General features: G+C 40.9%; 1 protein-coding gene across 2 annotated transcripts in view; it reads right to left on the bottom strand.

Moving 5' to 3' along the window:
* Positions 1-12,205: 12,205 nt before the first annotated feature.
* Positions 12,206-16,861, bottom strand: part of RDX (radixin) — a 35,707-nt gene continuing 31,051 nt past the window's right edge. For both annotated transcript variants that reach the window (XM_079299563.1, XM_079299564.1), the window contains 3 exons: positions 16,043-16,135; positions 14,960-15,202; positions 12,206-13,990 (listed from right to left, as the gene is read on the bottom strand). In XM_079299563.1, the coding sequence (XP_079155689.1) occupies positions 13,826-13,990; positions 14,960-15,202; positions 16,043-16,135 (501 nt within the window). In that variant the 3' untranslated portion in view covers positions 12,206-13,825. The remainder of the gene's footprint in view (positions 13,991-14,959; positions 15,203-16,042; positions 16,136-16,861) is intronic.

Raw genomic sequence — 16,861 nt, forward strand, 5'->3', positions numbered from 1 at the left:
AACTGGTGTGCTGGATAATTAAGAGTTATAAAGCCACAATTGTGATCTGCCACGTCCCTAAACATGCTGGTTTGTTCTTGGGTGATTTGCTGGCACAGGTGGGATTACAGTTTTCCAGATTGCTTCAAGAATGCAAAATACAGCCTTTTTTTTTTTTTTTTTTTTCTTCAAACATCAAGCTGCTGCTTTTTGTATAATCTGGTTTGGTCTCTTAGGATGGTGCTCCTACCATCACCTGAGGCTTCTCCTCTGTAGCTCTGCTTTGTCCCTTGGGCTGATCAAGGACTGTGAGTTTGCCCAATTTAGACAATTCTCTAAATTCCATGAGATCTGCCTACGTCACCTGCAGGGCAGGCTTGGAGACCCTGTCACCAGTTACAAATTTCTCTTGCAAAAGCTTTAACAAAAGGCTTGTAAGCCTGGCAGGCATCACAGCAGCTGCTGATGCAGGTTGAAGTGTTGTGACACTGGAGATAAAAGGGCTCTGTCACTCATCCTGGAGCTGAAACCTGAACTTGACAACCTGCATGACCTTGTCTGGAGAAGCCAAGGAGAGGCTGCTGTACACACAGTACACAGGGATGCTCCTTGTTAGACCATTTCCAAGCAGGACAAAGTGTCACTTGGGCTGCTCTGGGCAGCATCTTCCAGCTTTGTGGGGTCTTTGAGTTCCTTCTGTGCTGAAGAAATGGAAGGGAATTTAGAGATTTTGTGTCCTGGTGCATAAACTGCCTCCTTTGCTGCAACTGTAAAGAAAAAGCTGGCACAGAACTGGGCACATTATGAGCACATGCACTAAATACCACATCATCCTGCTCCTCAGTGTCACAGCAGAGGACCTGTGTTCAGTAACCTCAGCACCACTCCCAGGACACCTGGTGTGGCAGCAGCACAAGTGCTGAAAAATGGTTGAAGCTGCTCCACCAGCCAGCTTTGTCCCAAATCCTGTTTCACTCAGCCTTCCCAGCAGGCTCCCACAGTACTAACAACCTGCACCAGGAAGGAGCTGCTGCCCTGCATTTCCCTGCCCATCCCTGGGGACACATCTAACCCACAAGGAGAGCTTGGGAGAAGCATCAGGCTGAGGAAGACCTGGGTGAATCCAGCTTGTAGGGGAGCCAGGAGATGAGTCCTGTGGGAGTTCTGCAGGGCAGGACAGGGTCCCAGGGGTGCTGGGACACACGTGAGCATGCGGTGGCAGTGGTGCAGAAGATGTTCTGGTGCCACTCCATCTGATGGTCTCCATAGCAACAGTCAGGCTTTTTCTGTCCCAGCCAAACTGCCAGCAGCAGCAGGTAGATATGACGGAAATTCAACGCTGCTATTAATTTACATGAGCTGGGTGAAGCGTAAGCAAGAGGAGTGTGGGGGATAAGGAGCTGGCAATGCTCTTCAGGCAGGCTCCTTACCAGCCAGGCTCACCTTACAGAGATCCCCAAATGCACAATGGAACCAGAGCTGCAGCTGTTCCCAACATTCCAGCCCTCGAGAAGTTGCCTGAAAGGGGGAAATTGCATTGGGGTCTGGCCAGGGTGCCTGGGAGAAGGAATTTCTGGGTTTCATCCAGCTCTACAAACTTTCAGGCATACACAGACCTGGATTTTAACTTATGTTTTACCAATTTCAGGAATAGAAAGCCTATTTTCCCTGGTGGGGGAAAAAAAGTGAAATGAATTCAGTGACACAACTCCCTGTCTCAGGCAGTGTTTTGCTACCTGCTCTCCCACTGCAGCCACCTGCAGCAGTTGTTGGGGACTCTGGCATGAGCAGAGTGCCTATAACCACAGAGCTGCTGGGGCTCAAACCCACTTAAACATTCTGGGGTTTTGGGGAGGTGCAGACCATGGTGATCCTCAGTACTGACCTGTCCCCAGTGTTCTGCCCTGGTCATGGTCATGGTGAGGAGAGGCAGATGCTCCAGGAAGTGCAGAGAGGGATGATTTTATGTTTGTTTGTTTGTTTAGTGCCTGATTACATGAGCTTCCCTTGATTCCTCTGCGACAAAGTGATTTAATTAATGCCGAAGCTCTGCGTACACAGGATGCAGCGATGCTGTTCACGGTTGGCATGGGCTACATCTATAGAATTATTTCAGAAAAAGGAAAACGTCAGCATGACAAAAATGGAAAGTGTTAGTGTGCCATGTGCTGCCAGGAAATGGGGCTGCTACCCTATTCTAAACCTGGATCAGACTTCTAACAGAAGTTAGCTTGTTCACCCCACCTTTTAACATCTAAAGTTAATTTAATGGAATTCCTGCCCCCAGCTGAGGGCCAGCAAGTGCTGCTGTGGGAGGCAGGCAGGCTTCCACTCACTAACTCATCAGTGCACATCAACTACAGCAAGCCAAGCAGCAGCAGAACTTCAGCCAGACCGGCTGGGAAGAAACCCCCAGAGGGCTGCAGGGGTACAGCATTGCCCTCTGCAGTCAGAGCTGTGAGACTCGGGGTGTCTGCACCCCAGTGACTGCCTGCCCACCTGGCCAGGGCCAGCCAGGCTGCTCCCAAACCCACACCCTGCTGCAGGCACAGATGCAGAGACCACTGGTGAATTCAGGGAAGACCCAGGATGAACTGCAAGGAGAAGCAAAGCTACTGGCCAGCCATCAGGTGTGGGAATAGCATGGAGAAGAGAGGGACAAGGAAGGGCACCCCCCTTTCAAGTGGCAATCAAGTTGCTTTCTGCCTTACAGACCATCCACCACTCTTTGATGCCAGCCATTCACAGGCACGATTGAATTCACTCTCTCTTTCCCTCCAGGATAGCATTTTTCACCATACAACATTTCAGGCAGACCTTTTCCTACAGGTAAATACCAATCTGCAATTCCAACAACATCCTCACCAGGGCAAAACCCTGACTGCAGCGGAGGTGTCTGAGAAAATCCTCAGGTACATTTCATGGTGGTACTGAAGGTATATTTGCATGAAAGGGTCTTGCTAGCTTTAACTGTGGGTATCTGAAGCAAGCACAGTACTAAAGAAGGCAGCTCCAAGCAGCAGCTATTGCAGAAACACTTTCTAGGCATAAAACCCACTGTGCCTTGGTCCCCTGAGCCCCAGAACATCTCTAAGTCCCCACATGGGTCATGCAGGGAGAGGGAGGCTGCAGAAACAATTTTAAATAATCACTCAAGTGCTAAGCAAGCCAGCCCCAAGACCCCAGTGCTGGCTTATGTGTGCAAATCAGACCCTGAAACTCCACAGCTTTGGATTTTAGGTTCCTTTTGGCATCTTGTCTTCCAAGAGCTGAGGCAGGCAGAGTCAGCTGTGTGTGCTGGTGTGGCACTGAGAGGCAGGAGAGGCTTCCTTCTCAACAGCCCTGGTCTCTGTAGGGTTTCAGCAGAAGCTGGCCATGGCCCACTGCCCACCCTACTGACCTGCAGGTGTGGGGGATGTGGCTCCAAGCCCTGCCAGGATGGAGGGTCCCGGGCACACAGCCCCTCCTCCCTCAGCCAGGGCAGGGGCGGTGCCTGCAGGAGGCACAGCAGGCAGGTCGCAGGTCCACGGGAGCTTGCAGAGCCCCGGGGCAGCTTCCTCCTTGGGCTGTTATCACCCAGTGATTTGGGACACATGCCTGAGGCTCTGGCAGCCCTGCTTCAGATCCAAGTCCTCTGAAGGATCGACTGGCACAGTTCCCAATGCAGGAGGCCATTGTGCAAGAGGGCACTGCAAGGAACACAAAACTCACTCTGAAGAGTATATCAAGGTTTGGATTTGAGAATAATTCGGGTATCTATCTACTCAGTTAATAGCTTGTTTGATTAACAGCTGTCTTTTCCTTCAATAGCAACCCATTCTCTGTAAAAAAAGCCTCTCATTGCCTTACCTGGTCAGAGCACAAGATATTTACTGGGAAACTCCACTTTGGATTGGTGCTACAGAAATGAATTAAAACTTCTCCGAGAAATGAAAGAAAATCCACTAGCACCATGGATCATCAAATGAACAGTGATTCTTTGGGTGAACGTTAAAACCCATTTATTCAGGCTTTTGTGCAAGGTGCACAGTCCAGTTATATATACACAGTATGCACATCCTGACAGCATACAAAAAGGTAAGGAGCAACGGGTGCTTACACTGGGAATGTATGTACAGACATATTAAACTGGGATTTTTACATTAGAAAATTATCTGACACAGTTATCATCAAGGTTATTAGAAATTGTGTAGAAAACCAATAAAACTTGGAAAGTGTCTACTGTTATTTCCCTTCACCCAGGCTGGATACAGGTCAGGCTTCCCACACTACATCACTTGTGGACAAAGCCTACAGGATTCCCCACGCACTTTGGAGGGTCACATTACTCTAGCACATCCCAGTACAATTTAAAGATTAACACATTAGTATTATTTCCTGTTTTCCTGGAAAGAACAACAGCTTAAATACTTCAAATAGCTAATTTTTCTCCTGGGAAAAGACAACAAAGGAAAGACCATGAAAGAATAAACAGTAATGAAATATTTTAACAGCACTTCCTGGTCCTTCCAAAAACTCTTCACAGACCAGGCACCTAATTTAAAGCACTGTACACTGTCCAGATTTAAAGAAGTGCAATAGCAGGCCTTGGCAGACCCCAGGTCTTCTGCAGATCTTTACCTTGCTCCTATCCTAAGGGTTGCAAGAGATCGTACTTTTGTAACCTGCACAGAAAGACACAGAGAGATCAAATAGATTTAGCAAAAGGATACTAAGCAACAGATAGAAATAAGCAGCAACATCATATGAGCCATACTTCACTTCCTGTAGCTATTCCATATTTAATTTCTGACTGAACTTTTTCCCTAAGGTGTGAGCAGAACAAGGGAACAAGAGAAACTAGCAATTCTTGTGGCCAGGGCACCCAGGAACACCCAGAACCCATCTTCACAGACTTTCAGCTAGAAGAGGAGGTCCAACTCTCTACATATTCTTCTATGCCAAATTTTTGCACATAGCAGTTCAGTTTTGGTATCAAATTTTAGCATTACAAAGCCCCTAACTGAAAATCCACACGGAGTAGTTTTAAAGGACCAACGCGCTCCTGCAGGTCAGACAAACCACATGTGAGTGCAACACAGATTGTGCTAAAACTGCTCCCAAAGATGGCTGAAATAAAATGCCTTGTGCACAAATACACCAAATACAGGACATATTTGTAGAACATTCAATCACAGCCAGTATGATTTCAGACATATTTTCCTTTTAGCACAGCACTTGTGCTGTTTGTTGTGTAAGCTCTGGAGTTCAGTTTATTCCGTTTGTTCCTTTGCATGAACCTTTTGGAGAAAAAGGTGAGGACAGGCATAAAGAATCTCTCTCGAATTCATTTCTCTCCTAAAGTTTAAAGTTCTCTGCTGGGAATCTTTACAATGAGTCAAAACTTACTGAGCAGACACATTACAAAAAATGTATATTTTTCATGTTAAGTTTTACAAAAAAAAACATTGTTGAAGTGGCTTGAAAATTGCTTTTCTTTTGGAGAATGACTCCCTTAAATAAATTATGACTAGGCAAAGAATAACCAGTATTTTATATTCAGCCTTTCTATGTGAACCTTCCTTTGCTGTGAACATCATTATGATTGCTTTAGAGAAAGAAACACTTCAGGTATAAGCAGCAATATATCATAATAATCTTCAAAATTAATCAGGAAAAACAGCAAAGAACTAGATTCTCTTTGATATTAGTAAGCATGGGGAATAAGCAGCTATTAAAAAGAAAGAAGCCTTCAATAGTTGTTTTGTTTTTTTTCATTTATGAGTGCAGGTACAGCATGTAACGTGTAGGAACATCAAAATTCTATACCACAGCCTGTTTCCCTCACAGATCATTTTCTGGCACAAAAAGTCAACAAGAACTTCCAGGGCTTGGCCATAAGCAAATAAGGCATGTGGTTAAGACTAGTGTTTTAAAAGTCTGACAGCAATTCCTGGATATGGGTGGGGAGAAGAAACTTATTTCTGTCAGTGAGTGAAAATGTGGGCTGGGAAAGCACCACTGAAACCAGTGAAATGCTTCCTGGTACTAAGAGATCCCCAGGAACAGCCAGCTGGCTTTCATAGGTGGCTAAAATCAAACATGCAGATAAGTAGATATGATTTTGAGATTAAGAACAAGATTGAACCATATTCACTCGGCCTGCTGTGATATTTTTTTAAATCGTAATTCAAGCACAGTTTTAAAAAGTCTCATTTTTAAAACTATTCCAGATCAAAGTTCCTACAGCAACTTGTACATTTCACTTTACATACAGCCATTACAAGGCCTGATGCCACATGCTGTGTTAGAAGTCTTCAGTTTAACCATGCTATCTCTATGTTTTTAATCTATATGTGCATACATACACATACATATAAATTATCAAGCTCAGTTAAGCACAAAACAAATCATGATACCTTTCCCTTAGAAAATACTTTCTTCCATTAAACTCCAGTCTGCAAAGATAATTTCAGTATCATAGGCAAAACATAATTTTACAAAATTGCTGCAGAGGGGGAAAAAAAGCATTTTTACTCAAATTGGTGGAATAAGCAAACAGAAGTAATTAAGGGAAATATGACTGAAGAATGATTTAATATTTTCTTCTCCAGTGCTCTCAAAATAATCCAGTAAGTGCAAATAAATTAAAAGCCACGTGAATTTTACCAAAGTACTTTTCTATCATGAATTTAGCTTGAGAAGTCCACCTTGCCATACTTAGCTGCCTGCCTCCATTTTTCACCTTGAGTCTAAGGTCTAATTAGTCAAAGTGCAACATACTTTTTTGCTAGGACTTCAGGTTTAAACTTACTTTCACAATGTCTTTAATAATTATGCAACATCTTCCTTCCCTGTTTCAATTTGCATTCTTATATTGAAACAAAGTTATTTAATTGCATTGAAGCTCTCAGTGATGTAAACTGAAATCTGTTCTTCAGATTAAATAAAAGGCATGACACATTAGCAAGAAGAAAAAAAAAACAAAACAATAAAACAAAGACAAGCCCAAACGAAGCAGTAAAGCAGCAAAGAGAAGTGAGATACAAGAGCCAGTTCAAAGAAGACTGGGAGAAACACATATGAAAAGGGCCATCCCAAAGCATAGAGAGGCCACTGCTAGAAAGAATCAGAATTCCAGAACTTATTTTCATGACCCTCTATTAAAATGAACAGTGACAGGTGTTTTTCCCCCACACCTGCCACTGTTTTTTACAGACAGGGCAGGCTGAAGAACCATGGGATACCTGACTCCTGCTCTCAGGTATCTGTGCTTATGCTACAGAGTTCAGCTTTTACAAGAGTGACCTGCAGAGAAGTTTCAAGCCAGACAGGAATATAACAATATTATTATAGCAATTTATTTAGGACTCCTTGGGAAAATCCAACTATTTAATGGCCGCCTTTTTTTTTTTTTTTTTAAATTTTATTTTTACATCCAGGACACCTGTTGTGCAGAGAAGCAAAGCTGCAGCACCATGCAGTTGTGCCTGACAGCTCTGCTGTTTGAGCAGGAATAACCATCCTGCTCCAGTGCTTTCTCCTGCTTAGTCCAGACAGCCAGATGAGCTACACAATGAAAGCCCAGAACTTCTCTCTCTCTCCCACAAGGTCCCTTGTGCATGTGAGCAGAGCTAGGCTCAAAGCTAAACCTCATGATATAAACACCATGATTCAAATTCTACATGAATATACTTGTTTTCTGATATTTTCTCCAGAAAGTTACCAGCAATTTTTAACTAGTCAATGTAATTCTTTATGCTATAAGGTGGCATATGCCATGCATGTCTGATAAGAGAACGTGCACCCAAAGTTAATCCAAGGACTATTTTGAGAAGCAGCAGTAATAGTTCTAAATTTGAAGATGATGAGTTCACTGGCTTTGCTAAAAACAACACTAAGATCCCAAATGCAGAAGAAGAAAGAGCTGTGTTTCCAAGAGCTGTATGGAAAAGTACAACAGGCACAGAGCAGCAAGATAGATGCCCAAAACACTGTTCACAGGAGAAAAGACCCAAGAATTCAAGAGGTGAATTAAACTGAAGAAACACTATCAAGGACATGAAACAAACAGTGGAGTGCTGATTAATGGTGTGAAGGGTTCTTATAAATTTCAGATTTTTTTCTGATGTGTGAACAAGGTTGCCTGAATCTCAAACACAAAATTTGCTCACTTGGATGTAAATGAGTTTGTACCAGCAATAAAGGCAGCAGCAGGATTGACTCATCTGTGTATTCTGCATGTTACCTCTCAGCTTCGCTGAAGACTAAAACGCACTTGGCAGAAAAGTTTTGAGCCTCGGTCTCAATGCAAATGAATCTCTTTCTGGCAACACAACTTCAATTACCATATTCACAGAGATTATTAATTAATCAGAAGTGCTATTTGAATAAAAGTGTGGCTCATTGATATATTTTAAGAAAGCATTTGACACAGTAGTCAACCACTCATGGTAAACTCAGTTTAGCAGAATGTTACTGAAGCCATAGATTAAGAAGTTAAATACTGTATCAAGTTTAAAGAAGAAATCCAGGGTGAATAAGAGGTGTGAAAGCTGAGGCTGTAAAAAGCTGTGGATACAAGATCCCATGGAACTGAGAGTAGGCAGCCACAGGGTTGTGGAACGATTACTGTTTCACAGGAGCACACATGGGTTTCGTGTTGCTGGAACAAACAGTGGGGCAGCAGAACCCTCCATGGGCATGGCTCCTGGCACTGCAGAAATGAAATGGGGCAAAATTACCACACTGCAGAGGAAGTTATAACAAAGAGGCCAGGCTGGGAGCATGTGTCCTCAAGAACTCCAAGACCTTTTAGTGTTGGGCAGGAGGCTTTCTAAAAGCCTTCAAATAATGGCAACTGCTCCTCTGTAAATAAAGTAGCTTAAAAGCAAACAAAGAAATAAAAAAGCTCAAAACCAAATAAGCAGAAAAAGCAATGTAATTATCCTACCTCTGAGCTTGATCTCTTTTCACCTGATCCACTTATCCAGAGCACAGGAAAACATTAACTCTTATGAACACGTGCATTAGCAACATTTGCACCAACCAGGCCGCCTCCTTTGATGTGCATTTCCATCTCCCCTCGTTTCTTCTGCTGCCTAAAGCCTACTGCTGTGAACAGAAACACTCTTGACATATTATTTACAAAAGCCAATATAAACACCTCATGGAATACCAGCAATTCAAAATGCTCTGTTTCCTCCTGCAAATTTTGTTGTTTCCTAAACTATGAGCTATGTGGGCATAATCTGTCTCTTCCTGAGGCACTGCTGCATGTATTGTGGTCCCTTCTGAAGAAATGTGATAACTTGGTGAGAAAGCCTTTTGGGCTTGGTGAGCCCACTTCATTCACATTGAACAAAACATATACATTTGATATGGCAGCAATCTCTTGGGTGGAAGGAAATAAAAAAATAAAAAAGCAAAGCAAAGCTTGTTTAACAGCACTCCAAAGTGGCGGTTTATCAACTCAGACAGTAAAGCGAACACAAGCGACAAACTCCATGAATCAAAACAAAACAGGGCAACTGACCTATGCCTATGGGTCTAGACTCACCTCAATGAAATGGAAAGTGCAACTTGCTCCAGAAAACTGGCTGCTAAATTTGCTAAACAGATTATTGGTCACACCTGCCACAGGACTACACCGCAAAGGAGTCCTCCACACAAGTAAATAAAGGAGCGAGTAAGGGTATCTAGTGAACATTTGCATTTGGGGTTTTCTGCCCTCCTTGAGCCCTCTACCATCACACCAGCCCTTTCTTTAAGTTGCCCCTAGCTGCTGCCTGGGTCCACAAACTGGGAAAAGGAGCAGCCAGGCAGAACTCCCCTGCCTGCAGTCCTGTTTTGTGGGGAGAAAAGGCACTGGACTGTGCTGCTTGGGCACGGAGCAGTGGGACACAGCCCTTGGCAGGTGCCCATGGCTGCCAGCCAGAAGCATCTCCTCAGCCACCCAGGCAGCACAGCACTCCCACTGGGAAGCAGCTTCTCTCCACCTACAAACACAAGCAGCAGAATGTGCCCTGAGGGGGTCAAAGAAATCACCACAGTTTGTACGCTGATACATATTACATTTTCCAGGAAAATCTTATCTCCCAGCCAAGATAAATTAAACTATATGTATGAGATAACTTCTATTAATAAGTGAACTTTGGTCTTTTGTAAGGAAGCTTTCAATTTTATGTTGCTATTTTTACTCCAAGTACATTTACAAACACCAGGATCAACTACCTCAGCCCACTTAGATACATCATCTTTGTTAAAATCCCTGATCTTGGGCACAACAACTTTTTAGATTATCCATATGTAAACAGACATGGAAAATGCTTGTATGAAAGTTCCTCTTCAAAAACAAAAGGTTTTAATTATTATCTATATTTTCTTTAAAGAGTTAGAAAATATTTGTGGTACTTTTTCTTCAGAAGTTTGAAATATCTCATTTAGTACAAACATCCTTTTTCCTCAGAGATGCTCAAAGCAAGTAATTTGAAAAATTCTAGAGAACATGTTTTAAGAAAAAAGCTAAAGCATAATAATGCTTTCCAAACTGGTACAAGTGACAGAAAATGTAGGTTTTGATGTACAGAATGGACTAGTTCAAGAAGACAACATATCTTCTTGCACAATGAGGCACTCTGTGTAATAGTCTGTAAATAGTGGCACTACTTCACATCCTTTTCACCTCAAGAGCATAATTTTGAAAAAAATCTTTCAAAGCACTTACCTCCCCCTTCAAGCACAATATTGGGAAGCTACATACCTATGCAGAAGCTCTCTAACAAGTGAGAGACCTCACAGCTAAGGCTTCAGCAGGAGGGGCTCCAACAAGGGGAAGTATCATACTAAAAATACACACACTTACAAGTACCAAGTTTTAATTCCTCATGGCAATTCTGCCCTATGGAGCAACAGAAATAGACATGTGCTCATACCAAGTGCAAGGCCAAACAAATTCAAGAAAGAATGGAATGCCACCTCAGAGGAGGTCTAATTTATATGGGAACATTTTAGCAAGTTATTTGTACACCTATTTACATGGGACTGTTCCTGCCTTTTTCAGGTGTATTAGAGAAACTAAAAAGCCCATTAACTTGCCATTGTTTAAAACATGTGGCCATGCATGTGTTTGACAGCACTGTCCACTACAAGGTGCAGTAACAAAAACAAAAACCCAACAAACAGATTAAGGTTTCGTAATAATTAAGATATCGACCCATTAAACTACTAAATTTCATTTAACCTGGGGCTAAGCAATACGTAGGCAGTGATTGAAAGTTCTTACATTACCCACAGAGCTCTTTTATGGCCAAATTACCCTCTGTTCTTAAGAGAGCAAATTTGCTGTGATGATTCACATCCTGTTTTGAATCGACAAACACTAGTGCTTCCTCCTAACTGTATGTGGTAATTTCTTAAGCAAAACACCATTCTTTAGGGATATAATTTGATTTTTTATTTCATTCTGACCAGAGTGTAAAACAAAAAGATGATAAAAATTTCTACACTGCTCTGGAAAGAGAGGCTATTGGAGCGTGCTCAGTAAAACTGTCATAAAAAAAGGGCATTAAATAACAACAATGGACCTCAGAGAAATTAACTGTTATCTCTTTATTGTTAACCAATGAATGTTATCCAAAATAGTAGATGTAATTGTAGCTTAATTGTACAACACAAAACATGATGCTAAAGGAAAAAGCATGTGGAAAATTACTTCACCAAGTAATCATTAGATGTATTCTTAGTATTTCTGCACCAGTAAGTGTTCCCAACTGCTGATGACAGCAGCTATTACCACTTTGTTCATTGTGAAAACCTGTATTACAAATGGTTGTTCCTGGTTGTTTGAATTAAAAAAAAAAAACCAAAAAAACAAAACCACACAGCTTTATAAATGGATCTAATCCATTTAGCCCTACTCTACATGTTGTAGATTTATAAATAGCGATCTTTATTGGTGTTTTTTCCCCAACACTGAAACTGATGGATCAGTGTTAGTGCACACTTTTCAGGGAAAAATGAAAACTCACTGGAAGCACAGTATTTCACCTGCCAGGGCAAACTGTTCAAATACTTCCAAAATTTGCTTAAGCTTCAGTGCATGAAGCCTGTGAAACAAAAACTGTTCTTACAATGCACTGCAAGTTGAAACACCAACTTCCACCAAGCAGCATTTTGAAGCATGTGCACAGCATCTGCACATCAGTCTTCAGGGTCAAGCAGATATGTTTAGCCCCACAAACCAAAAATATATTAACATATCTTTATTTAATTTTCATGATGTCACCCCACATAGCCAAACTTCTACTCCACAAAATAAAAAAAACAAACTTAGTCGGACTGTTCATGAGAAATTTAGACCTGTTGTGCATGAAAAAAAAATGTTTAATAAAATGGCAAATTTTAATAGATAAGTGTAAATTTATGAGTGCATAATATCAAACAGAAAAAAAGCTGAACCATCCTCAGAGAAACCTAAGTCTTTCCACTGTCAATATTTACTGGGGTACTCTAACATAGGGAGTAACTGAAGTCCACATTAACTGTGAAGTTATTACTAAAGTTCAATTTCTAAGCAAATTTCTCAAAAGAACAGGTTTCCTTTTCAAGAGGGAAAGGACTTAATAACCTGACATCAGATACAACAATTAAAATACTAGCTTCACTGAAAACTGAAGCTACAAACACTTTTACTCCAATTCTGGGAAGTTCCATTTTGTATTTGAAACTCAAACTGACTGACACATACATTCTACACCCCTCCCAGAATATAGTATACCAGTGACAGGTTACAGCTTTAAAACACACCAGATGCTTTTACAATTTAAACTCAACAGAAGGCAGTTAGACAGTATTTAGCACTATAAATCCATCATAAACTCCAAAATAAAATCCTAGGAGTAAGGGCTCCTAGAAATCTTTGATATTACTGTGTAGTGACAGTCAATTTAAACAGTTTTTTTCATGGTGTTTGAAGGACCAGTCATCATGTACATAGTAGTGAGGTAGGATAGTGTCCCCTCCCTGGGACTGATGTTTTCATATGCTCCCTTGCCAGAAAGGTCCAGGTCTCCCTACTGCAAATAAAATAATTACAAGCAAATAGCATATTAAGCTTGTTTATTTTTTCCCTCTTTGCTGCATTGGAACATTTTGCACATCTAAAAGAATCACCTAGGAAAAGCAATACTTACTCAAGCGCCTATCAGCAGCCATGTGCTGCCCCACAGGTAGTGTTCCATTTAAAAACATTTCCTGGAACTACCACCTGCCATCCAGACCTTTGTGAACAGGTAGGCAAAGAAAACCATCAATGATGACAGGACATGAAACACCAAAGAATTTCACATGGGAGAGAAAACAAAACAAAACAAACACAAAGCCCCCCAAAACGAAACAAGAAAAAAACCAACCAAAACTGAAAGTGAGCAATATCAAACTCTTAATGGAGTAGCTACATTGAAAACTAATTTCAAAATTTGTACTTTAATTGTACCTATTCAGTTTAGGTACAGTTCAATTCTTCTATTTCTTATTGTTTAAGCAATATATACACTTGTCAGTCATTATATACTTCACATCTGTTTCCAAAGGAGGGAAAAAAACCCAAATAAACAATGAAACTGAAAATACAATAGGAAAAAACCTGCTAATAACCTCCATACCCTCCCCCCACCCAAAACCTAGGGTCAACAGACTGCCTTACTGTTGAATAGCTTCCCCTAAATTTGTCTTCTAGTCACTGTAGTCAACCTGGTATTAAGTGCTTTGGCAAAGTGGGGTGCAATCCATCAAATCTGCAAAGGCCTGCTTTTTTTCTCTGTTGGTGGTTCAGCTTTACGAGGAACATATAGCAAAATACCAGCTCTCACATTGCTTCAAACTCATCAATACGCTGCTTTGTATTGCCTTGTCGGATTTGCCGGAGAGTCTTGTACTTATCACGGCCTGCTTTAACATTCTCAGCATGAAGGACATCATTTTGTGTTTTCTTGGTTTCATCTCTGGCTTGAGCCAACTCTGAACTTAAAGCCTGTTGAATAAAACATTTAAATTTAAGTGCTTTGACGAATGCTTTAACAGTTCTGGAGTTTCTGATAACAACTATCCTGCAATCTGGATAAAAATTTCTTAAATGCCAACCTATGGAATGCTTGTTGTACTCCCCAGTAACACAAGTTGTGAGGTCTATCAAAAGGAATGCAGAAGGAAAGATAAGGAGAGCATATGATTCTTTCCTTACATGAGTGTAAGCATCAAACTATAAAAAAAAAAAAAAAAAAGCCTCACCATAAAATCCAAGAAGAAAGTGAACAGTAGGATAAAGCAGGAAAACCACCGAATTTTTCAATCTTTGTTTAACTAAAGGCTTATCTCCCTGATCTGGTCAGTGACTGACCAAGCAAGAATAATACACACACATGCTACTAAGACAATGGTGCCAGAAAAAGTAGCAGCTTTTCTTTTCTTCTGTTTTCTTCCCAAATAAACATTTTGTAACCAGAAAAAGGGCTACCACTACTATAGATTATTATGCTTTGAGGAGTAAGACACAGCCTGGGAGGAATTGCTCAGTTTTTATGAAATAAGAGTAATCCAAAGTGCGTGCAATTTGAGATTTTGCATTTACAACACCTGTGAGTGACTACAAATACTACCAAGCAAGCATCTGTTCATACCACTTAATGCAGTTTTGGTATTGAAAAAGGAAAGCATTGTGTTTTAACACGCAGAGTTCTGGAAATTACGTAATTATTAGAAATGCTTACTGGCTAATGCAACAGTATACTCACACTTTTAAGCTATAAAGCACTATTTTACATCCAATCTTTCTATATATTCTACTTTTAGAACACTATGAATGATATTGGTTGGTAAATTGGTAATAAATGATAAAGAAGCTGTTTCCTTGGCAGACCATAACATCAGTGAAATTTCTTATAAAAGAAGGATGAAAACCCAAAGCCTGAATTGTGCTGATACAACTATGAATCTTCATTACCTGGAGCTGTTTCTTAACACGTTCATTTTTCTGTGTTTCTGTTACCCGTTCTTCCTCACTCCTGTGATTCATGACACCATCAGAAGACAGTTCTGCACTGGCTTCAGCATTGTTCTCATCATGTTCATCGTGTTCATTCTCTGTTGGAGGAATAACAGGTGGGGGTGGAGGTGGAGGAGGAGCAGACATCACAGATTTCAATTCTTCTTTGGTCTTTTCCAAGTCCTCTTGGGCTGCAAAAGCCTGAATACAGTAAACAGCATTTAGCATCTTTTAAAATGATTTATCAAGAGTCAGAAAAATAAAAATAAATATTTGAGATGTTCTCAAGACACATGGCTGTTTCTTTTTAAGGGACATGACTAGCTTACACACTGAAAATTGTCAAATAGAGACACAGAGTAAAAACCAGATATGACTCAAAATAAGCTGTACTAGGGTCCAGCTATTTCTGGCAGTAGACAAGAGAAAAGTGAAAGAATAGGGCAATAATACAAATTGTTTTGCAGCTTTCCTAGCCTCCTGAAACTTAAGGCTCAGGGATATCCCATATCCCAGATGTCTTCAAATTTCATACTTAACCAGAACTTACGAAAATTTGTTCAAAACCTTTTGGAACCCATGCACAGTAACTATTCACACTGCATAGCTAATTATAGATTTCATGAAGTAATACTACTTTGCTTTAAATTTTTGTCCAGCTGCATTTCACATGCCTTTGTTAAACTGTTTTGGTTCATCTTTCCATCACATCTCATGATTTTATACACATCCCTCCTGAGGTGTTTTCCTCTCTAACACAAAGCTCCAATCTATTTCATCACCACACAAAAGGAAGCCATTTCTAGTCTTTGACCACATCTTTGTGATGAGAATTTCCCCCACTTCATGACTATGTAATATCAAGAAATGAGTTAAACAGAAGCATAGGCTGGCTTCAGTAGATTGGAGGACAAAAACCTTTAAGAAAAACTTTTCTGAAGCCTAAGGGAAATTTGATCCCATGGACTTCTGGTGAGATTTCTGCACTCATTTCCCTTAGTTTCTTTGAAGTTCTGACTTCACACAGAATGGGCTCATTACTTTGTGCTGCCATTCTGAAGCTTCCTCTTCTTTCTTTTTCTTGGCCTCCTCTAGAAGTGCAATCTTGGCTGTGAATTCAGCAATTTCTGCTGCCTGAAACAAACAGAAGAACAAAGTAGAACTTTTAATTTGGTATCAGCCTGGCTTTGCAGTAGAAGAAAGCAGAGCCTTTGCTATGATCCAGCCTGACAAGAGTCAGTTACCATCCATCACTTCTCTGTGAAAAATAGAAATTTTAAGCATACATTACAGAGGGTACACTTGGCTAACAGAAGTAAGTCCAGAAAAAAAAAAAAAAATTATCTTTTGCACTTCCAAAGCTTGCTGGAAAACAGCAAGCTGTTGTTACAAACTAGCATTTCAAGGCTGTTTCAGTATCATACAACTTCAGTGGTCCCACCATTATGATTATGGCCCTGGATCATAATCTCAGTACTATTAAGGTAAATATTGTCACCAGAATTATATACTAACTTTACAGAAGATCAAAAGCTCATTTACAGTTGAGAAATCATGTCTTCTGTTTTCATGCCTTAGTTGATTATTATGCCCAAATTCTTGAATTATAAGTGGTCTAAGACAGAATATGAGAAGACACTGCAAATACTGGCAATGGAAGGGGAAAAGCAACAAAAATACCCCAACAAACCCCAGTGTCACTAACTTCCCCCCACAACCATCAAGCTTCAGAACAGACCTGCCTCAGAGAACAGGCTTCCCAATGGGCTGTAGAAGGAAGCTACTCTTGTTCTCAGCTGGATAAGCCTGAGACTATTAGAAAGAGAATGTAATGAGTGTTGCCAGTCTGAAAGGCAGCTG

The sequence above is a fragment of the Erithacus rubecula genome (assembly GCF_903797595.1).
Source record: "Erithacus rubecula genome assembly, chromosome: 1".
NCBI lineage: Eukaryota > Metazoa > Chordata > Aves > Passeriformes > Muscicapidae > Erithacus > Erithacus rubecula.